This window comes from Drosophila grimshawi, unplaced genomic scaffold (genome assembly GCF_018153295.1).
Source record: "Drosophila grimshawi isolate 15287-2541.00 unplaced genomic scaffold, ASM1815329v1 contig_44, whole genome shotgun sequence".
Taxonomy (NCBI): Eukaryota; Metazoa; Arthropoda; class Insecta; order Diptera; family Drosophilidae; genus Drosophila; species Drosophila grimshawi.
The window spans coordinates 16,853,412-16,878,370 of record NW_025063240.1 but is presented as its reverse complement, the minus strand read 5'-3'; the positions used below and the strand labels follow the sequence as shown (position 1 = coordinate 16,878,370).

Here is a 24,959-nt window from a genome sequence, read left to right as displayed (position 1 = left end):
TTTGATTTATCCGCCTGTAAAATGGTAGAAAGTTTTCAAGAAAGCACATTTTTAATGCCAAAAGAAATGTACATTTATTTCATATGCATGTACAAAAAAGATGGTATAAACTTCTGTAACATCCGCTGCCTAAATGATTTGAATTAATGTTAATTAAAACTACAAAATTAAATTAGCAGACTTAACTAACTAAAACAAACAAACTAACTAAATATAACTAGAAACGAGCTCGCAATTTTCACATTGTAAAAATGACTAGTGAATTATTTTGTAGCTTTTTACAAATTACAAATTACAATTATATACAAGTTACAACTATAGATAAAGTTATGTATATATATATATATATTTATGTACTATATAACTAGTAAACCCGATTTGGCTTTTAGTTGCAAGAAAATGAATTTATGTAATTTGTGCTGCAGTTGTGAAAATGAAATGAATAAAATATTAAAACCCTGTAACAACGAAAACTTTTTGTTTTGGCAACAGCATATGCCACGATTTTGGCCAGAATGTGACTAAGCCTAAACAACAATCATACACACACTCTCGCACACTCGCACACACACACTCGCACACACACTCGCCCGTACACTTATTACTATGCTTCCTGGTTGATTAGAGTATAATCTATTATCGGCTGGACATCATCTCTGTCCCGCTCCGGATCCAGGCAGGCAGTCATGGCATGCGGCATCGTGCGGAGCAGCACATAGCTGTCCCGATGATGGAGCAGCAGCTTGTGCTGCTGATGGGCAATGAAGCTGCTGCCGCGCCGCAACGAACGTCTGCCCATCTCGAGTATCTCCAGCGAGGGATCGCGTGCGAACACAAAGTTGCGATAGGCACGCACAAAGCTGAATATAACAGCCGATGCTCCGCCCACGATCATCAGATAGGAGCCAATTGGCACCGCATGTGGCGCTATAACCGTTGCCAGATAGAGCCAGCCCTTTATTGCGGGCGTCAGCTCCGTAATGCCCTATGAAATGAGTGCACAGTAAGTACGATGCTCCAATCTAGATTTTGTTATTAGTTGTGAACCCACCTCCTCGAGCCACATGACCGGAAATACAAAGTCACGAAAATCACGCACCGGATGAACGTCCTTGGCTTGCGTCACCTTCAGATTAAGCTGTATGCGCACCTTGCCCTCCAGAGGCACTCCAAGTTTCTAAAAAAAAACGAAAAGTAGGCATTAGAATTGAGAATATTTGAACAATTTCAAGAAGCTAGAGACTCCATTTAAGATTTATTAAATTGAAATTGAAATTCAGGAAATAACTTACTGGTTGAATTTTGAAGTAGGTTTCATGTTTCTCTTGCTGTGGATGCAAACCTTCGACGGCATCAAGGAGCTCGGGATCCGCCTCATAGAAATGTGGATTAGATATGTAAACGGGTGCGCCATACTGACATGGACTGATATTCTGCAGACCCCTCACAGCATCATAGTCGTTGGCATCGTAGCATTTATTCTCCGGATTGTGGGCCGAATCGCCGTAGGAATTGTTGGGCAATCGGTATAGATCCGCTGCGAGGCCATCTTTCTCCACACGCTCCACATACTTGAGTGGTATAATGCGGCACAGATCCTTGTCATAGATGTGCACCAAATCCGACTTGGTAATGTCTCGAGGCGGAAAGAAGGAACCCTCGGAGCCGGCTATGCTCGTGCAGGGCTCCTCATTCCAGTGCGGCAAACGATCCATGCCATTCAGTGAATCAATGTAGCCAAACTGCTCCATGCCCTCGTAGCCGGTTTTAATGCTCGACACCTCTGTGAGTGTTCCGTTGCGTCCGAGAAGTAAGCCCATTCTCTCCATGGGCCTCATATGCTTTGGATAGAATCTGTGCGCCAGACTAACCAGCGCATCATCATACCCAAAGACCAGCTGATCCGCAGTCACATTGATAAACGGCTTCAGCTGGGCGGCAGTTAGCACTATGGATATTGTTTTAGACAGCAGATAGCCCAGCTTGGGACTCAGACTAGTGAGGGTCTAAGAGGGAGAGCATGGAAAACAGTTTAATTAGAGAGGTGTGTGTTTAATGTTACACTTTCTTACAACTGTAGTACTCACCAGCAATGGTATATTGGGCGTAACTATGGGCGTATTCTTATCAATACTCAGTTCAGGAACAAATTGTAATATTTTCTTATGCTGATATGACACCGTGTAATTGTTCTCATGGAATTTCACATTCACCTTCTCCATGTCTTCTCTGCAATGACATAAAACAAAAACAATATAAAAAACGGTTACACATTTATGCATTGTGTTATATATTTTGTAAGCTGTTGTGTTAACGGTCGTAATTAAGTTTCATCGGCACGTGCATCGCTTGGTGTCGACTTCGATGTTGATGTCGGTGTCAAAGTCAGTTGACAATCGGCCCCAAAGTCAGGGACGGTAATCAAAAACGAAAAAACTATTTAAAAAAAAAAAGCGGCAAACAGCCCAACCCAACTGAATGTCAAGTTCATTTGTCGCACTCAGAGAAATGTGGACAGCAACAGCAAATTAAGATGACAAACGCTTTGGCGTTTTTGTGGCGTTTTACCAGCGTTTTTCATTTTTTTCACTTTTTTTTTTTCAGCTGCTACTGTTTGACGCTTGTCATTCGTTGTCAGCAAAAAATTGTTGTATGTTTATGTTGTTTGTGCTGCTGCCTTCAACGTATTCATCAATTCATCTTACAAATGTGTTCATAGCTTGATTGCATATTAATTTAAACAGTGCATAGTTAATTGCTATATTAATTTCATATTTCTTTGCTTTTGTTTATCGATCAGTTTTTCTATTACAATCTTTATATGAATCTGATTGTATTATAATAAGTCTATATACACTTATATATAGCTGTTGCTCTAGTTGCTTCTGCTACTGCAGCTTGGCAGCTGTAGCTGTAAGATTAATCACTGGACGCCTGCTCCTGCCAGGTTATCCTTCAATTAAACTGGTTTAATCGCTGGGCGGTCCGGCAGCTTGTCAAACATTTTCACTGATACACACATACACATACATAAGTATTGTTCATTCACGCTCTCGTTTTTGTCTTACGATTTGATGGCTCAATTAATTGAAATGGCAGCTGTGGTTCAGTGGCTCAGTGGTTTCAGCGTTTTGTCAGCTATTTGTTGGCAAATATTTTTGCAACTGTAGTTGCTGCAAGTTTTGTTGCTTAGTTTATTAAGTGTTATGATTGAAGTTGATCAAATTGTTCCAATTTATTTAGCATTGTAGTGAGTGCTAGTCAAATCTAATGTGAATGTGATTGAGATGAGCAATCATAATTATAGGTAAATACCCCTAGCAATTAAACTTCATCTTATAGATCTATATTGTAAATAATATATGGCGTTTATTTTAAGCTCAATTTTAAGAACAAAATGTTAAGCACATATAATAAGTTTGTAGACTTGCCGTTACAAAAATTAAAATATAATGATCTTAATTGCGTATCGTTTATCTTACTAAACAAGTTAAGTTGCTGGTTCAAGGAGTATCTATTAAAAGAACACAATAAGTTATTTTTATTATTTTTGATATGATTTTCTTAAACGCTTTCTATATAAACTACAATTGAGTGCTTTGTGCTCGAGCCTTAAGAAACCCATAATTATGGTAATTACACTCATTAAACTCGATTTGAAACACATATTTCCCAACGAACCATGACCAAAGAGTATTTTGCTTAAACTGCCTTAAAAATACTCGTATTACATTGTATTCAAAAAGTTTCTAAAGAATCGAAAGGCGTAACCACTTTTCGCCTTAAATAATAATTATTCTCATTTGACTTGCTTACCTGTAGACAAATGGACCCACCTCCTGCAGCTTGGGCTTCTCGCCACTGAGGAAGCCATCCGGATTGGATACATTGTAGATATAGACCTTGGTTAGGCGTATAACGCCGGGCCTTTGCCAATAATGATAGCTTAATGTGTCATTCCACAGCCTTAAATTCTGTATTTGGAGTAGCATTTTTGCAATTAGAAGTGTTATATTATTGTGTTATATTAGAAGTGTTATACATACCTTTAGTATAAAATAATCCAGCCATGGTATGGATGATAAAACTATACCTAAGATTAATGTTACTATACCGATAATTATCACAGCTAGTCTATCTGAAAGTAAATGTAAATCCAATTAATTTTATTAGTTATAATGTACACTAAAATCTATTGATTTTTACACGTCGTATATCGAATAAATATTTAGCTAGCAACTTTGTAGAGCGTATGAATTGGTATGTTAAATATTGAGAGACAAACGTCAATCTATTATATACTTAGTCATGTTTCTGTGACAGTCATTTTTATGACTTATCAAATATTGAAATAAGCGAATTTATGCTTAACAAGCACATCATATGTAATCAATCATGCGCAATGTAAACGCGACATTTACCGAACTGCAAGTTCCAACCCAGTTTCCTGGGAGCACTTCACATCTCTCTTTTGGTTAACGAATGCAATTCGCGTTAAGCAGGAACATAAAATTGTGGTCGAACTTAATTCAGTTTCGTGGTATTTCACGGTTGTCAGTCGCGCTCTGAGATCTTTGCTCTTGGCCGACTTATCACAAGTTGAACGTTTTTGTGACATGCGGCACAAATTTTGATGATGATATTTAGCTTATCAGTTAATTGAAATGCGCTTTTGATTGCAAGCGATCTTATGTCTTATAGAGTTTTGCACTCAGGGCACTCGCTTAACCCATCTGCCCATTACCTTGTTGGCATTTTGCTGTACGATGGGGCGTGGTGGGCGCACAACGATTGTATGTGTGTGCTTTATGTACAATGCCAACGAGTTTTCGATCAGCGTCCGTGCCCCCCTAAAACAGTCAACGAACTGATTGCACTTTGAGTATAACACGCGCTTCACTGGCTACCCCAAAAAGTGCAAGGCAAAGCACTTAAGCATGCATTATTAATTAATACATATATATATATATTTATATATATGTATGAATTTTTCGGGTCAGTCGCATCAGCATTTCGATAACGTGCACGAAATATTTCCACTTGGCGTGGAACATAAATCTAGACAGAGATGAGCTATGGGCGCAATCATTTCGTTATTTTTTTTTTCTGGCAAGAAAGCGGCAAGGTTCAAGCGTCTCATTGAACGTGAATAACTCTGTATGCCCCCGCTGCCCTGCACCCCCTACTCTTATCTGAAAATCAACAATGAATTGACACAGGGAAAGTTGCGTAAAATGCCATAAAATCAAGCACAAATTGTTGACATTTTGGCAACGTTGTTACTGCTGACCTATATACGCATGTATATATATATATATATGTACATTTTTTGGGGCAGCTGTCAAACTCAAGGTCAAGGGAGTATAGACGTCTCGTCAGCTGGACAATCTGATCAAAAAAACCCGCGCCATTTATTGCTGGTTTACATTTATCGGCTTTTTGGTTTTTTTTTTGTTTTTCGGCTCTTGGCTTCATCTGGTTGCGTTGCGTTATTAGTTGATATCGATAATTATATATCTATACATACTATAGTTGTTGCTTATTTTGTTTGCTGTTGTTGTTTTTGTTGTTGTTGCTGTAACTGACAATGCTTGCATGGGGCTTTAAGCTGGTCGACATGGTCAATAAACATTTGGCACACAATTGATACGTCAGCGCTTGCTGTAGTTGACAATAATGCTGAATTCTCTGTTGTTGTAGTTGTTGTATTGGTGTTGCATGTAAGAAGCTGTTATTGCTTCAAGTTTTTGTAATATACCCTATCAGAGAGTCTATTAACTTGCAGAGTCGAAATCAATCAGAATATATAATTTTCAACGAAAACATACATAAAACCGACGAAACTTTATCCGACTTCTGTTTTCGAGTTTTACATTTCCTTTCATTATGGAAGTCCTTCAAGTTAAGTCAAGATTGTTGCAAATCATTGCCGAACTTACTTATTTAATCAGTGTTTTTTCACGGCTTTCACTCACAACTTTTAGACCTTGATCTTGGCCAACATGTAATGTGAATATTTTGGAAACATTTTGTTTGCTATGCTATTAAATATGATCATAATATCTACGAAAAGGTGACATCATAAACTTATTCAGATATTTATGAATGTTATGTTCAGCTAATTTAGATAATTGCCAATTTAATTATTACTGTAATATATCTATCTATCTACATAATTTGATTATTTAACAATAATTATATAATGTTAATATCATATACCAACATAAGCATATTTATTATTCGCAATGTATATTTTAGTTCTTCTGTATTGTAAACTCAGATGCATGGGCGTAGCTGGGAGGGGAAAACTGCCTTAAACCTTTGTACATATATTTCACCCCCAACGCCCCCATTGCCCCTGAAGCCCCTGTGATAGACACTTAATGCTGGTGTCATATATTCCTTTTGTGGAAAATTACAGCTTATCATGCAATATTCTCATCGTTTAGTTTCTGGTTTCTGTTTTCCATCCGCTGCTGAACTGTCGCAATTATGTTTGAACTTTGCAGCCACTTAGGAGTAGCAATATTTTAAACCCGATTTTAAGTAAGCTTGGCCCTAATGACAATAAAAAAAATATTCTCCGATACTATATTTGCAAGTTGGGAATTTTTTTTTTTGTCCATTTTGCGTTAACTCCATTTCACAAGTGGCTGTTAAAATAAGCACTTGCAATTACAGGCTGTAATTTGCAGCTGGCCAGCGCAGTACAATTTCAATAGAGTTGGAATGGTTACCTTCAACAATGCAGCAACAATAACAATACTAACTAAACATTTTTAACGCCTGCAGCAAGACAATTGAGCTCAGATTTCATATAAGAACGTGCCCCAACAGCAACAACAAGCAGAACAACAATGGGATGCCGCATGAGGCATGATCTGACTGTCAAGTGTTGTTCCATTGTTGATTTATTGCATTGTTTAACAGTAGTTTTTGAACAAATAATTGCAATTCTTGTAGGAAATGGCTTGAAATTAATGGAATTGCAGCGGGAGCATTTCCTTGTGCCGCATGCGCCTTATAATTTGCATCCAATTGCTGCCGATACTCAGATTCGAATCGATAACAATTAGTCTCGGCTACACATGTCCAAAACCGGTTAGCGGATCTTCCTTTTTTTGGGCTGGACGTGCCCTCTTCGCAATTTTGCTTTTAAGTTATCGCATATCGGCCCCAAATTGACGCACTTACATCTGATCTCAATGGTGGATAATAAAACGACTGCGGTCCCTGGAATGTTTGTTTTTTGAGGAGTACCATTTAAAAGAAACATGCAAACGAAATTGAATAGCTGTAAAATGACGAGGGCATGCTGTGGAAAGTGAAAGGACGCTTCTTGTGGTGGGGAGAAACCCATAAAAGTTGCAATTAAAACAAGCAATATTATTACAAGAACATTCAAATTTGACATTGACTGTGGCTTAACTTCAGATTTCAGGAGCAATAATATGAAAAATTAATTGTAAGGAGTTCAGTAAAGGCACTTAAAATTAAATTATCTTGTAACCAATTAATATTAATACTATATTGAATATTGTAATTAACTAAAGAAAAGTTATTAAGCTAAGTGATGTGCATTTCAGGGAAGCAATTTGTAAAGACTTTTAGTGATATAATATAAGTGGAATTGTTGATGAAGTTATTATGGAAAAAAGTATTTAATATAGTAGAAGCAGCTTTGTTTTTTTTTTTTAATGTTTACGACGTTTTGAGATCAAAGCTCATAGTATACATACATATATCTCTCTGAGCACATTTTGAAATCTACTTGTCAAAATAACACTCTTGGAATGTGCATATCAAATACTCTGCAACATTTGTCAATGATCAAAATGAGAGAATGATTGTGGCCTAAATCAACTGAATCAACTGCACATTTGATTATATAATCTTAAGACAGAAATTCACGCACACTGGCAAACAAATACTGCTCAGTGCTCACTGCACAGTGCTCAGTGCTCACTGCACAGTGCTCAGTGCTCAGTCCGACTTGTTATTGCTAAAGTCTTCAAGTGAGCATTGGCCAGTGCAGTTAACCAGCTGAGACTTCTTCTTGGCAACTGCAGCAGCGGCAGCAGCTAGCAGCAGTAGTGGCAGCAGCGGTAGCAGCACCAGCAGCGACAACCGCGCCTATTTCTGTTTGTGCAGCGCACACAAAACTCTATGGCAAATATTGTGGGGGTCTCCCCCCCTCCCTTGACGTTCACCTCACACACTATCGTCGTAGGCCAACGGACGCCACTTTAAGTCTGACTTAGAATTGGCAAAAAAAAAAAACCCGAGGCAGCAGCAGCGGCAGCTATGATTTTCGACTTGGCTGCTTAATTGTGTTAATTTGTGTTCACTCTCGTCGAGCGCTCGTTTAGTTCATAGTACCCCGTGTCCAATGCTTGAGTATCCATGTCCATGCTACCCTCGACTCTCCTCTCCTCTCCTCTCCACGCCATCTTAATTTTGTGCTCACTCGCAGCTTCAGATTTTGGTATTTCACTCCTCTCTGGCTCTGACTCTGACTATGGCTTTGGCTCGGGCTGTGGCTCTGGCTCTGTCTCTATCGTTTCGGCCACTTGATGTCTTGTGGTATATTGATTTGGCAACATTTTTATATTTGCTTTGTATGTACGAGACTCGAGTGTGTACTTGTATTTGTTAGTTGTAGTATTTGGCAGTTAATAGTTGTTGGTTGTTGCTGTTGCTGTTTCTGTTGCTGCAGTAGACAACATTGTACTGGCCAGTTAAGTACCCGCTTGGACTTTTCAATTGCGAATTTTTATTTTGCCTTTGCTTCACTTCTGTTTTTCTTTTCTGTGTTTCTTTATGGATTTTCTGTTTACTTGTCAGGTTGTTTAACATGATATTAGAATTACCTAAGCACAGTGGTGCAAAACCAAATTTAATAAAGAGTTTCACATATTGATCACAGTTATTTTTCAAATAACCTTCATAAGATTAAACTAGATTCTGATCAGTCAAGCGAAAAAAGCTTGATTTGCATGGAAATCGGAAACTCCTAGCTATAAATGCACTCTTATGATTTCCTATAGAAAACAACTTCAGGTTCTACTCAGTCCATTATATTTGCTTTGTTCCGCGTTGCTTGAGACTTGACAACAACAACATCAATATTAAATGAAACCTTCGAATGATTATGAAGAATAAAACTCATATCAAATGCGTAATAATCAGTTAAACAGCTTACTCAGCAATCATCATCCACAGCATCATAATGCGTTTGTGACAATAAACAATAATGTAATATAAATTCTATTCGCATATATCATAAAGTATATATCATATATCATGAGTGAAACTTGGGGAAACCTTTATCAGATCGCACGTATGCGACAAGTCTTTAAAATGTCAAGCCCAATAATAATTGGTCACATCTGGAAGCAACAAATTGTCAAAGCCAATAACAAGACACTGCCACTTGTCGCATTGTAAATGTGGCTATAAAAACACTGAACAGCGCTGTCAAGTGCAAAGCGCTTAAAACCTTATTCTAGTCAAACATCAAATGGCAACGAGAATTTGTCCAAAATGAAGGCAATCAAAAACGAAAACGAAACCGAAACCAAAAACCGAAAGCGAAACCAATTGAAACCGAAAGCAATACGGGTCTTGGGCGATATGGCTAAGCCAAGTTCAGAGAGTAAACAAACTTATATGGAGAGAGAGAGAGAGTGTGTATGTACAATATATATATATATATAGAGAGAGAGAGGAAGATTGTGAATGCGGTTGCGAGAGGCAGTCAACGTTCTTGGCCATGGTTGTTGTTTGCACACTTGGTTGCTTCGACTCGACAAATACGAGTGTAAGATCGGATCGCTTGGCGTATACGCAATGTCACCTATTGCACAGAACCCGGCTAAGTGGGCACGTCTCGTGTCTGTATCTATGTGTCCGTTTCCTTGATTTCAATCTTACTGCTTAGTTGGTTAGTTAGTCGCAGTTGGAGTTGTTTTTGTTGCTGTTCATTTTTTTCTTCAAGTCTGCATCAGTTGATTGCCTTGTTGTTGTTGTCGTTTTTTTCGGTATTTTGTTTTTTGGCCAAAGACTTGTTTTGCATTGCAGTTGCAGTTCTTGGATGACCAGTTTTGTAAAAAATAAGTAAGAAACAAAAATGTTCAGCAATTTGTTGTTGTTGTTTTCGTGATTTTATCTAGATGCAATATTTGTTGTGCCTTTTAGTTCCAACTCGCAACTTGTTTGGCTTTACTTTTGAATTTTTGGTCAAGTAAATAGCTAAAAGGCAAAAACATGCAAGCAATCTGGTAGTTGATATTGACTTTAGGTTGGCTAATTGAGCATTTAATGGTTAATTTAATAAGTATTTTAAATTGAGTGTGAAAATTTAATTGAAAGCAGTTTTAAAAAAATTGAATTAAAAATATTCATTTATTTACATAATAGCCGAGTACCATGTTTAGGGAGTTGTTTTTCTCGAGTTTGATACTTACTATTGCTAATCTTAACGCCATGCGATATTAGCATGGACAGCGGCGTTCCTCTGTGTGTTACATGTGGGCGTGAACGCCGCCTCGTGTCAGTTGACCCTTGTAGCTGATTTTGTTGTTGCTGTTGTTGTTGTTGTTGCAGTTGTTGCTGCTGCTGTTGCTGCCGCTGTTGTCGACCACGCCCACAGCTGGCCCAGTCGAGTAGATGATCTCGAGCCGTGCGTCCATATCTCAAATAATGTTTTTCTAAGCCCATAATTCAAATCTGTCAAATGAGATATATAAAAACTGCGTTAGAGTCAAGTAGCTAAGCTTTGTTGGTGTTTTAATTTTAAAGTCAACAACATATTTATCGTTAGCAATTAAAATTTAATTTGTCTAATCTGTGTTTTATGGGGTCAGTGTCTAATGCTGTGTACTAGACACAAAACACAAAATGTTTAATTACAGCACGAGGAACTTTTTAGGACCAGGGTTAATAAATATGGTTAATGCCAGAGAGAGCCTTAATTGAATTAATATATTCGCTGAACGCAGAACCAACACAGAATTCTTAGTAATTTGACGGTATCAAAGAACCCGCAATAATTCGTGCCATAAATTAAACGAAACAACAATAAATGCTTGTACTCAACGGTTTTACAAGTTGATCAATGCACATCGTTAATTTACATAATTGCAGAGATAATAAAATGCATAAAAAAAGCAGTCGACTGAGAGATACCATATATTCTATATAATGCTGTGTGTATCTTGCTTATAGCTTTTAAGTCAGACAACTGCATGAGCAAACAGATAGTTGTCTCAATAATAGCCACTTGGTTTATTGTCTTTGCAGTGCAGGGTATAACAAATTATATTCAAATATCACACCGCTACTTGCTTGCAATATAATTAAATTATTTGCTTTTACATGGGCGACAATAGGCAATATTTCTACGAATATAGGCGGGGCCCACTGCTCACACCTGACTGAGTATTTGTCTGCCGGGTAGATACATTTATTATTGGCTCGTTTAAGGTCTGGAAAATTATTAATTGAAATCCGTTTGGCCGCACGAATTTTCACACGTTTCAATGGGATGTCATGACAAGCATTTTGCAGCAGCCGCAAGAAACAAAAGACTCAGGCAACGAACTTGTCCGCAAGCCCAGCAGCAAAAAACCAAAACTTGCATAATTTATTTGCCATGTCACATATGCAGTAGCTACTAATGTCAGCTTCAGCGATCTTCAGCTCATCTCAAAGTATGCGAAGTGAATCATGTGGCGCTTTATGTCTGACATAACAGCCCATAACTAAATGAATAGTTCACTTTTTTTTCAACTTTTTTGTTACAATTGAGCGATTTTTAAGTTATGAGCAAAATGTTGTGCAAAACTCCACGAAAACAGAAAATTATTTAAACACAATTAATGACATTTAGTTTTTGTTTTTTTTTGCGTACGGTTTTAATTGCCAGCAGACGAGCATTGTCAACTGCTTTGGGCCAAGTTCAAAAGCACTGTCTCTGCCCCGGCGTCTGACTTAATTTGTGGCAAGCTGAAACTGAAGAAACCCACAAAAAATACAGAGCACTGCTGACTGCGCTTAATGAGCATAAAATAATTAAGGCCAGTTTTAATTTGACAACATTTGCGCAATAAGGAAACATGCGAGACGCATATGCCCACAGCCAAGGATGTGCCAGGCATAAGGAATGGAGCAGGAAGCGATGTGGGATCAATCAAATATGGCAACATATATCCCTAGATTTTATTTTTTATATTATGATTTATGTTAAACAAGAATTAATTTATGGCCAAGAATGTATTTCTTATTAATTTTAAGCCAAAGCAATTTAAACGAGGACTTTAAAATTGTTAATATGAGCCCATCAAATCTATATATTCTTGACCCACAATAATGGTCGAGTGGTTGTCTGTATAAGCGTGGGAATCTATAACCGTCAAAAACAAACAAATTTCATGTGTAGATACTTATATGCAATAGGCTGTTCTAGTCAACCAAAAAATCAACAAAATCCAATGACTAACAATATTTAAAAGTCAACTGCAAAGTCATAAAAGCAACTTTGTTTTCAGCAGCTGTCTATTATATTAATGATTAATTTATTGAGTACTAACCACAAATAAAGATAGACTGTAAGACACATTTATAGGGTTCATAAGCGAAACCTTCAAATTTAGGCTATCAATTTAAATTGAAGTATACTTTAAACTGTCTCTCTTAGGTGCATTTAATGTCAACAGCTTCACATCTTTCGCACCCCAATTAAGTGAACATAAAATAACTGAAACGCTTTTCCACAATTTACGGCTCATAAGCCCCGCTAAGCAAATCCATTAAGAAGTCTCCACGACATTATCAGCGACTGCCACGCCCCTAAAAGTGTAACTGAAACACGTTTTAGCAATTTTCTGCTTATTTTCGCACATCGACTCCGGCATTTTGGCCGGCTATGACTTGGTCACCTGGTCGTCTTGGCCGACTCAACTTCTTTTTTCGTTTAGTGGCCCCGGCTCGTGTACACTTTTGTTCGCTTTGCTTCTTTGGCATATTATGTAATAAAATGCAAGCAATTTTTTCTTATTTTTATTTCTGAGGAGACACGCCAAGAGATAAATAAAACAAGTGAAAAAATAGTTGCGCTGACTAACTGTCTAGAAATCATTAAAAAATAGCTCAAACGTTTGCGTAAATAAAGAAATTACAACAACAAAAGCGACAACAACATTAGTAGAAATATTGCAAAATTGCATAAATACAAAATCTATTGACCTAAATACTGTTTTATAACCAGTCGGGCACATATGGCAACCAGCGGTTCATGTTGCAATTGCCACAGTTCCAGCCACAACTCCCAGCTCCAGTCGAAGCTTTCTAACATTGCCAACAGCTGATGACGATATTGAGTCTCGCTTTTGGTCAGCTCATTGGTAACAGTAACACTTTCAATTGCACCAGCCGCTGCACCGACAACAACAAACAGCAAACCAGACAAACCAAACGGGCCATTCCAGCCAGAAATAAGTAGGTTGCTTGGCCAACAGGCAACTTACAGGCACTAAACCACCGAGGCGCTCAGCCGTCTTAGCCACTGTGGCTGCTTGGCATTTCCCAAAAAAAATCTTCTTGCCTGCTTGCACCTGTTTTCTTTTGTTGTTGTTGCTAATGCAATCGCTTCGTGTGCATTTCAAAGCATGACTCAAAAGCTGTGCCTGATTTTGGCCATCAGCTGAGTATATGAGACATAGCCAAGCAAGTTGGTTATAGCAAAGGACTTGCAATTATGTAAAAAAAAGAAGAAATATATACTTGTTTATTCATTTTAATCTTATTGCGTGAATGTGGCAGGGAAATATGCATTGTAATTATAAATATGAGAATTATTATTATAAAGAGAAATAATAAAATCCAATGACTTTTGCTTTTGGCAAAACTAATCACACTAAAACTGACTGAAACAAAAGAAAAACCATTTAACATATTTTCAAGTCATAATTTGTTCAGCGTATGACAAATTCGTTGATTTTATAGCTTATTTGTTGTGTTTGTTGCGGTTGCCACTTGGTTTACAGTAGCTGCTCATTCGAGTCCCATTGTTGATGTTGTGGTTGTTGTGTCGGTAGCTTTAGACTTGTGCACATGTTTATTTTGGGCTGTTTGCATTATTGTTGTTGTTGTTGTTGTTGTCGCTTTTTACTCGTTTTGATCAATTTCACACAGCATCCAACGGAGACTGCAGCAGTGCGAAGGTCGCGCGCCATTTATCTTTCTCTTGTGACAGCTGTTCCACATCCAGTTTTGCAGCGGTTTATACTTATTTTTGTTTTTTGATTTTTTATTTATTTATTTTTTTTTTTTACGCACGTCGCCTTCTTTTTATGCATTTTTAATAAATTTTTGCTTAATGTTTTGTTGCCAACTCATTATTTTATGCAGTATATAAAATTTCAATTTTTTTTTCAACTGCGCTTTCAGCTGATTATAGAGAGGAGCGACTGTTGTGGCACTTGAATGGCTTCATAAGCCAATGCCAAGGCATCGCCCACAAAAGGGCCTGCAAGGAAGCAGGGGGTATAGTATTTCATAATTGGCATCGTTGGTACGCGTTGATTGGCAAATTGTATGCAATTATTGAAACGCACTGCCCGCAAATCGAGCACAGGAAAAGTTCCCGAAATATGCGTAATAACTGAAAAGTTCGTTCATCTCTTGGTCTGTTGACATTGAGACAACCGAATTTTGCGGAAGTGACCGCTAGACAGGCAGACAGGTAGCAATCATAAGTATTTAACAATAATTGTAGCTTACACATAGCATTGGGTATTCAGTAGAGGCACGAACCCAAGAGCCCAGGCGTATGCTAGCAATTTCTTTGCCTCTGCCAAAAAAAATGCAGTGCGCAAGCCCTTCATTTGCTTGGTTAGCTTCCCCTCCTCCTACACCAGTCAGCCATGTAAATCGCTTCGCTGTGCTCAATTAACTTAAATTGGCAACACTTCGAGCGCATCAAATCATTCTTTAAATAATGTTCAACATTAATTCAATTGTATTAAGCAATTTAACATTCAACTTCCAAGTGTGGTTTACGCAATTCGCAGAAAGTGCAAAAAAAATGTAACAAAAGACTGAGGCAACGAACTTGACATCCAGCTGAGGTGAAAGGTTTCGATATGTGAAAGGTTGTGTGAAGTGAAGTGAAGAAGCTGCCGGCAGATGTAATATATAATAGGCATGAGATCATACGTAATTCAGTTCGAGATCAGTTTGAACTATAGAAATCAACGCTCACTAATCAAATATTACAAAATAATAATACGTTTAGAAATCGCAAAAAGTGATCAGCGAGCAAGTTGGGACGGCTGAAAAACACAGCCTATCACAGAAATAAAATTGAAACGCATTACTTGAACTTTTCACAAATGTATTTACAAACAGTCCAGCGTAAACTAAAATCTGCATCATCATTTTGTGTAAAATGTTAATTTATGTAAATACTCAAATTGAACTTCATGCAACGAACTACTTAAACTATTCTCGAACTTATTGGCAAAACGATTTAATCTAAACTAAGCAAACTACACTCTTAAGCTATTTCTACATAAATACTCAAACTGAACTTCATTCACATTTAAGCAGCTAGCAAATACATAAATTATTCACAAATAGGTTTCAACGTTTTTTTCAATTTTGTTTTGTGTGCATAATTTTTTAGTAATTTATATGTAAATTAATATAAACACGCATACTGAACTTCTTCGACATTTAACCATGTACACTTAACGCCTTTTTGTTAATTCTTTTCGCTTCTTTAGTTGTTAATTTGACACATCTTTGTATTGCCTACAGCTCCCACGTCTCATTCATTATGATTATGGCCAAATGGATTTTAACCCTATGCCACTATATTGTTTTTGGTTCTTCTCTCGCTCTTCTCTCTCGCTGATTTTAGTTGCCGAGTCGAATCGTTGATGCGTGGCCGCTTCGTCAGATTATTGGCAAACATATTTTTTTTTATTTTTATTTTATTTTTTTTTGATTAGCCAGCAACAGCAGCAGCAGTAGCAAAAAAAGAAAACAACAAAAACAACAACTCTGCTGCTGATTTTTGCGTTTTGCTGCCTGTGCGTCTAGTTGCTTGTGTGTTGTAATTTATACGTTTATTCGCCATCTCTTTATATATATACATATATATATATATCTTTCACTCTTTATCTCTATTTATGTTTTAGCCATGCGGTTTAGCTTACGAACCATTTTTAGCTTGGGCGCTTGTAACACATTTTACTAAATGCTCTAATTACGTTGCAGAATTTGTATTTTTCATGTTTAAACTTGGTGCACAGTTTGGCCTACACATTTACGGCATTTGCCAATAACAAATCCTTTATGTTTGTTAGGCCTTTGGGGTTTTTCGGTTGGCTTTTATAAGTAGTTCGCCTGCCGCTCAAGAGTCTGACAGACGCCATGAAGGCCGCCAACGATGCGTGTCCATAACAACATTAGAAACAATAGCAACAGCTAAAGCCAATCCTAAATCAATCCTGACCTAAGTCACAGCGTTTTTGATTGCCGTTGTTTAGCTGTCTCGCTGCGTGGCTGCCTGGCTGTGTGTGCGTGTGTGTGTGTCTCGCCCGCTCTGTCGGTCTGGCGATTGATGGGTTTCTAGCCCCAAATTGTGCGCTTATCAATAGGCAAATCAATTTGCTATTCAAAAGCGTGCCGCATATTATATAAACGTTTCTCTAAGCATGTTGTATATTCAAGATATTAGTAAATGTGCCGCAGGCAACAACAGCAACATGTGGCAACATTGGCAAAAAAACAAAACAAAAAAGGCAAAAAGAAACATCGCAGTGAATCACATGCTTATGTCAATATTTCAATTTAACGGCTAAGAAAACACAAAATAAGAAAAAACAAAATACCCAACAACAACAAGCGAACACTTTGCTATTGTTTCTCTTCGGTTTTTTTGGTTTTGGTTTTGGTGACGTCTATTGCACTTAACTGTTTTGCAGTTTGTGGTTAGTTAAGATGACTTCTGTGCCCAGGTATGGCCAATTGGTGTATTGGTGGGCGTTTGGCTGGCCAACGAATAGATAGATGGGTTGATGTGCTGTTAGCCAGTGGTTGGTAGTTGGCCTATAGCTGTAAAGTTAAGTGGTCAAAAGTGAGCTGACCAAAAGGGAAATAGCTGTTTGCGGTGCTTTGAAAGTGAAACTGATTGTTGGCATTTTTGTTTTTATTGGGTAAAACGTTTTAAGAGTTGAGATTGATGAGCCAAGTTAAGCGATAATGTGAGTTAATTGTCGATACTTCAACAGAAAATGTATAAGGAAGCAACTTATCAAAATATATTTAAATTAAGCTAAGCTTGCGTTATTTTGTGATAAGAAATGTGATGTAAACATGTATGAAATACATTCATATTATATTTAATTTAATTCAATTCGAATTCTTATCATATACGTGTGCGTGTAAGATTCTTTCAAAATCTGACCATATATATGTATATATATATAAACATATCAGTTAAATCTGTGCTACGCCATCCAATGTCATTGTCACCTCGTGCATTGAACTACAAACGAGAAGCATAAACAGCTCTGGAGTGTTTGGGCCCAACCTTGAAATGATTTTGGAACTTTCGACACACCCCAACTGGAAATAGCATTTCTTTGCGTTTGCTTACCAACAATTTTTCACACTTTTTTTTTTTTTGGTTTACTTTGTTTAGTTTTTAGTTTTATTTCATTTGCTGAACGCCAACACAGAAAAGTATTATTTTATGCCTGGCTTGACATTGACTTACATATTTCCAGTAATTTCTTGGCGAGGTTCGAGTGAAATTTTTCGTAACTGGCAAGCAATAAAAGAATAGCATATTTTATGATTACAAAGTTCACTTTTGTGGGGCTCTAAGTGAGGTCGAAAGTTAGCCAGTATCCCAATGAGAGCATTTAAATTAATAGAGCAAACTATGTGGAGAGCAAGCTCCATTAAATTTAGACACCCATCACATGTTTCACTTGATCATTTCACCTTAACACTGACCCGACCTTTGCGAAAATGTAGGTCACGCGAGGGAAAAATAACATTGTCATCAACATCAACAACATCATGATGATGATCGTGATCCAAAGATACGTGTTTGCGGTTGCATATTTGCACAAAAACCCAGCGACAGATTTTAAACAAAAAATATGCATATGAGTAAAACTTCATCCGCAAGAAATAACCACAAATAACAGCCACTCACAATAGTGGTAAAAACATAACAAAACATAACAAAACAAATTTGCATAGCATTTGGAGGAATTCGCCAAAAATTGGTTTACATTTAAGAAAGCTGAATAACTATTTATACAATATAGTTTATATAAATACAACAAAATCAGGAAAATCTTTGTAAACAGCATTGCAATTACACATGACGCCTCAATCAAGCAATGACAGGTGTAGATCATTTAAGGGTTTCGTTTTATTCTCGATCTCAGCAATAAGTTTTATATTATATGAGTTAGTATTATAATTTTATAGCTTATTCAATGATGCACTTGATCTTTAGTCTTCAGTCGCTTGAAGGGATGAGCTAACAAAAAGGGCAAAAATAGATTTTTTATTGATCTCTGGCAATTTATTTGCTTTTATGAAGTCTGATGAAATGCACTTAAAGAGTTCGATTGCTAATAATCTAGAGATAGGCACCTATAATCAATAATCTTAACAACGCATGAAATGACTCCATATGAATAGGAATTTAACTATTTTATATTAGATTTAATTTAACTATTTGTTTATTCTTAATATCAAACAGAAATAGTTATATTAATTTGGCATACACTTCACAACAACACAATTAATTGCAATAGCACACAAACATTGCTCATACGCTCCGTTTAGCACAATTTTTTTTCAGCAATTTCAACTTACTTTTCGATTAAAATTCCTTTTGCACTGCTGCTAATCCAAAAAAAAATTTAGAGGATTTTTCTCCAATTAGTTTGGGAGCTAAATTTACTTTATTTTTTTCTTTCGCTTTCGTTTTCGTTTTCTGCTAACAAATCAGCCGCATTTTCGAGTAATTAAAATTGGGTTTTTGTTTGCTGGCAATGTTTGGAGAATTCGCATATCCTTAATATCTTTGGGCACACAATGCACAATGAGCCATTTTCGAGTGTATTCGTTATGCGTTTGCTATGGCTTGCAATTATTTAAATTGAAAACACCACACAACAAAACTGAAATCGAAACCGAAACCAAAATCGAGAAGCACAAGACGCGATCGCGCACTACTCCCGAGCATGTGTCGTGTGTCGTTTTAAAGTTGAAGTTGACGCGTCGAAATGAAAAGCTCGCATGAATGGACGAACAGCGTCGCAAGACGTTTTTGTTCAAAACGCAAGACTTAAGTCGCAGTCGTAGCTCAGCGGCGGCAGCAGCAGCAGCAGCGACGCCGACTAAGTATCGTTACAACTGAGCCGAGTCAAACTGCAAAAACGCCTCGGCTGCTGAGCTGCTGCTCTGTGTGTGTGTGTGTGTGTGTATGTGTGCAAATCTCTGCTTGTGTCGGCAAAGGTGCGCTGGTAGCTTTATGTGTGTGTTTGTGTGAGTCTATCACTTGGCGCAATCCTCGCTGCGACGCGTAGTGCGCTGCATTTGTTGATATTAAAAAATTTGGCAATTTGCTCAGTCGCTGCGCTGCTCAACGTTCTCAGTTATGCATGCATGCGTGTACGTGTGTGTGTGAGTTTAACTTGGCGCAATCCTCGCTGCTACTAGCTGCGCCGCGTCGCTGCACTTTTTATACCAAAATAATTTAGCAACTTTTGGCAGGCGTCGCTGCGCACTTTACTCAGCGCCTGCGCAACGTTGGCGTTGACGGCGCTGCGCTACGTTCTCAGCGCCTGCGCTGTGGTGAATTTCTGTTAATCACGCTGTGTTGAGTTTTCCTTTTGTTGATTTGTACTCGTTTTTGGCATATCTCCATGGGAATTTTTTGTAATTATTGTTTTTTTTTTAAACGCTGAATCACTTTTGCACTCATCGCTTTGCGTTGGTTCTAGTTTAAGTGGCTTCAAGCAGATCTTAAGTTAAAAGCCATGCATTGAGTACCCAAATTGCTTCCTACATTATTTACTTTAAGCCATAATCGTTAAGGGTTTTTTTCTGAAGGATATGGAAAGTGACAGTGGACGATTACGCATTGATGTACAATTTTCACATTTACTTTTAATCACTTGTAAAGTTTACACCAAGGTTCAGATGAGTCCATAAAGCGGGAGTTTTGATCACATAAACATGAGCATTTTAGAGATCATATTGTAACAGAAGGGGCAAATATTGCGAAAATTCTTAACAAGCTTAAGTGGAAAATTTATCAAGTTGAGATTGGCGCAATTGTTATGTCTAGTTATTTACTCGACTACATTTCATACTAGCTATCAAGCAATCGGTCGCGCTCAGTTAGCCACACTCGAGCCCATAGTATTTAGTATTGTACTAACTGCTTGTACGGGGATCAGTAAGCAGTATCACGCACTTTGGTCTATAATTAACAGGTTTCATTTGTTTTTCAACAAGAATCGCAAAAACAACGCAACGTGAGACGTCTATAAAGATCTGGCTCATAAAATATTAACATATTTCAAATGTTTATGACACTTAAAGTAGTAGAATTGATTGATACACCAGGTTTTTAATACGAATCCGTGTAGCATTCTTAAGAAGTTCTTACTTGATAATTATATAGTAGTTACTGTTCATTGATTAATTAATATATTATTACTTGCATTTGTTGGAGATCAATTAAAATGCAGATCTTTACGATCTGTAGGCTAATTTGCGTATTACTGCCGTTAAGGGGAACAACCGAGCCCGACTTTATTCTACGCAAATCTATACGGTTCTATTACAACGCTTCGAAGTTCAAGATCTGCTTGTCTAAACTCTCAACAGCTTAAGTAGCATGAATAAAAAAGCGGAAGCACGCTTTTGGCCACTTGCCGACAACTAAACAATAAAATTCTGAAAAAAAAACAATTCACTTGAAGAAGTTAAACAACAAACTCTTAACTAAGTTTTATAAACAATTAAATGCCAGATCAAGCGTTAAGAAATATTCGTAAACAAGACAAATGCGAGTTCATGAAAACCCATTCAATCTGAACTCGGAACTCAGATCCGTTACAGCAACAGATTGCACAAGTATGAGTCCGCATATATATGTGTATATGCGGCACAAGGATATTGTTGCACTTAGGCAAAGACCTTAAACTAATAAGCCAACGAAGGTTGAATTTTTTTTTTTTTTTTGGGCTTCAACGCTTTGACAAGAATGACTTAATTGCAGTCGTGAAACGAATTTACATATTTGAACTTGTTGTGCACAGCCGCGCGCATTTAAATTAAATGTATTTCGTTTATAATTATAATTAGCAGTGTCTTCTTCTTTTTTTTTTGCTTTAGCAGAAAAGGTCACAATGCACATCAAAACCAAATGTTGTTATGGACAACAAAAGTTAAATATAGTCTAAATAAAACAACAAGGCAGAGAGTCGGACTTTAATGACTCAACTATTGCAGATGTCACAGCCCAAAAACTAACAAACAATGAAGAAGAAGAAATTAGCCTAAATGGGTGATTAGTTAACGGCGTATTTAAAATAAATGCCACTTTTTAAAGCTATGCCTAAGTACATAATTCTTAAAATTTAGTTTTGAACTAAGCAAGCACAACTTGCCTATTATGAAACACAAGACAAGAATATTTTGACGTATTTACATTTATATACATATATATAGGGTTTTAGTTTAAAAGATGAATTGAGTTCTTGAGCTTTGGTGAATTAATATAAAAAGTCTGCTGGTAATTATTTCCATATCAACGCCTTTATTAAACGCCAACGCTAACGACGAAAACTTTTCAAATATTTTGCATATCATACGCAGACAATATGCAGGGGCTTCAACCTTCCTACCACTCCTTCCCCCTCCCGCAAGCATCAAGAAAATAAAACAAAAGCGATATTAAAATGTTGTCCTTCGTGCAGTAATTGAAAACAGTAATAACAAAAAAAAACCCCCCAAAAAAAAAGTTAAGAAATCGACGTAAATGCTGAGCAAACTCCTCGACTTGGGGATTGCTTCTAAGCCAGCCGTCTGTGAATTATAGCCTCATAAGACCAGGTCGACAACAACAATCTCAACGTTAACTGCTGTTGTCGATTTTGTTGTTGTTGTCGTAGTTGTTGTTGCTGCGGTTAGCTGTTAGCTTTTGTAAACCCGTTTACGTTTGAGTAATTGAAATACATGTAAAAATTATTGCACTTCATGCCACATTTTGGCAATATTTTTATACAATATTAAATATACATATATCATATTTAGCTAGGTCATTTCTCATGTGTCGCTCGCCTGATTTCCGATTCGCTTGGCAATGAAATGCCATTTGATCTTACGATCTTTACTGGGCCATATACCCAAACATATTTGCTCAGGTGATTCAACTCTTAATGTGAAGGATGGCTTCAGTTTCTTTTGTAGTTTTTAGCTGTTTGTGCCTGACATTCTGGGCACACCTTTTTGCCGCTAGGTTCCACTATTTGCCGCATCTGATTGTACATTAAAAATTGACAATAACAACTAACTGACTATTTACTGAAATTTATTTAGTACATTTCTTATCGCTGTCGGAGATTAGATGATATTAAAGATGTAAAATTAAATTTAGAAAAATGCCTTTTGCATTTTTGTTTTAAATTTAAAGCAATTTTAATTCAAATTTGGATGCAATGACGAGCATAATTATAATATTTTTAACGAACATTTAACAGGATTAGTAACACATATTGGTTTTTATGCTAATTTAACAGTATTGTTACATTGTAGCATTATGTTGGTTAATATGTCATGAGCATCTGTAATAAAGTATTGCATACCTTTGGGCTGACACTTAAAACTACTTCATTCATTCGTGTTTCATTTGCCCGCTGGTTATATAAAAATTATAGTTTTACATTTCTATAGACTGAACCCATTAAAAATGTTTAAAAGGGGTTTAATGATTTTGTGCAAACTTATGTAAATGGCACGAATCTCAGAGGCTATAAGAGCTGGAGACATATGATTGATCAACTAAAATGTATTCAACAACTGAGTTCAGTGTATTTCGTAGCCGATCTCAGTGCACAACAGCATTCCTACTTGTTTGTTTCAATATACACTTTGATCCTGTGGATCACTCTAATGCTGCTCTAAACGGCATGTCCAGAGGTTGGAATCCCATCTAGAGGCAAAGTTCATGTTGTCCAACAAGCGAGTTAAATTTATTGACACACAAATTACAATAAATTACGTAGCAATTAAAATGAATTTAGAAAATTATTCGCCTTCATTATCATATTTCCATTGATTGATAATAACAACTTAATCATGAAAAACCAGTTGCTCTATATTACGGGCAGATGTTATTGATCGGCCTGCCAACCTACAGAATGAATTCCATTTATAATTGTATTGAAAAATTTCCCCTAAGCTTTGTTTGCCTTTTTAGAACAGAAACTTTCCGCAATTTATTTAATTAAATAAGTAATTAGCATAATAACCTGGTCATAATGGATCCATTTAAAAAGGGAACTACGTAGACTGCACTACTGTTTTCGCATCTATAACTACCTTACTAAAAATAAGGTTTTGCATTGCAAAACATAGATTGGCGCCTTTCTTATGGGTACAATTTTAAATTATAGCATATATTTTGCATATCGTTTAATTTATGACAGGCGTATCGCAGTGAAAAGCTGATAATCATGTTTCCAAATCTTAAATACAATATCATTTTACAGATCAAACCTTAACTGAAAAGATATTGTTTTAGAAAATCGGTACAGTTCTGAAAAAGTTGTGGAGGGGGAAAATATTTGTTTTTGCTGTGAGTTTCAAGCTCAGTAAACCCCTTTCTTAAAGGACAAAAGTGCTGTGTGAAGGCTGAAAATAGATTTTCCGTTGCGTTACTCATTTCATGACAAAATTATAATACACTCGGTAAAGCTATACAAAATGATTAGAGATACTGCTAAACAGGTTTTCACTACACATTTATGGCTAACTGCATAAGATTATGCACACGTTGAAGGCATAAAACTATGGACAACCTTCTGCCCTTTAAGGTTAAGCATGGGTTGACCTAGGCAAAGTCAATGTGGCTCATAAAAGAGCACAGAGTTTGCACTAACAAACTCGTTTTGTTTATTGCGCTTTATGCACTTCTGTTGCCACTCAATCATGCATTCAATTGCAACACTCACACACACACACACACACACATTCATACACACAGTCAGACACACACTCACCCATCCGGCGTTGATATAATTAACTCTCTGAGCGCTTCCCACATGGCCATCACTTAATTATGTTTCAATTGTCATTTAATTATTACACAATAGTGTTCAGGTTTTTGCACATGTTTATTACGCTTTTATTTTATTATTTTAATTGTGTGTGATTTATTTTGCACTTAATTTGTATATTAAATACAAGCAACTCTTATGCGGGGCATATTTGTTTGACATGATCTCACGACAACTGATTTTCAACTGTGGTACAGAGAGAACATCAGTTTAAATTCAGATTTCTTTGCCGCAAGAATTTTAGGTTAAGTGAATGGCCCAGGAGCGGAGTGCGGTAAGCAATGAAGTATAAATATGTAAAATGAATGGCACTCATATTCTGGAATAATAAATATATGTACATTTATTGAAACCTTTACAAAGTTTCAGTACATGAAAGCGCCCAAAGCCACACACAGCGCTCCTGAACTGTGCCATATTTAATATGCTTTAATTGAACTATGCGACTGACCTGCTGATATTCGTACACACACATATGTATTGCTACGTATTTATGTTGAATATATATATACTTATAGCTGTGTTTGTAGGAGAATACTTTTGCCTTGTTGCCCCTATTCAATGGAATGTATA

General features: G+C 36.9%; 1 protein-coding gene across 1 annotated transcript; it reads right to left on the bottom strand.

The window, feature by feature from the left end:
- Positions 1–336: 336 nt before the first annotated feature.
- On the bottom strand, positions 337–19,293 carry LOC6558857 (lysosome membrane protein 2). The gene is made up of 8 exons (XM_001983896.3): positions 18,907–19,293; positions 10,467–10,728; positions 4,047–4,138; positions 3,817–3,974; positions 2,088–2,229; positions 1,293–2,006; positions 1,052–1,177; positions 337–985 (listed from the first exon to the last, which is right to left on the bottom strand). The coding sequence occupies exons 2-8, from the start codon at positions 10,717–10,719 to the stop codon at positions 605–607; spliced, it is 1,866 nt and encodes a 621-aa protein (XP_001983932.2). The 5' UTR covers positions 10,720–10,728; positions 18,907–19,293; the 3' UTR covers positions 337–604.
- Positions 19,294–24,959: the final 5,666 nt, after the last annotated feature.

Coding starts and splice junctions, on each gene's coding strand:
- LOC6558857 (XM_001983896.3), bottom strand. CDS start 10,719: ATGGGCTTAGAAAAACATTATTTGAGATATGGACGCACGGCTCGAGAT. Junction 4,139..10,466: donor TGGCGTTAAGATTAGCAATA/GTAAGTATCAAA, acceptor ATTTACTTTCAG/ATAGACTAGCTGTGATAATT. Junction 1,178..1,292: donor CCTACTTCAAAATTCAACCA/GTAAGTTATTTC, acceptor GTTTTTTTTTAG/AAACTTGGAGTGCCTCTGGA.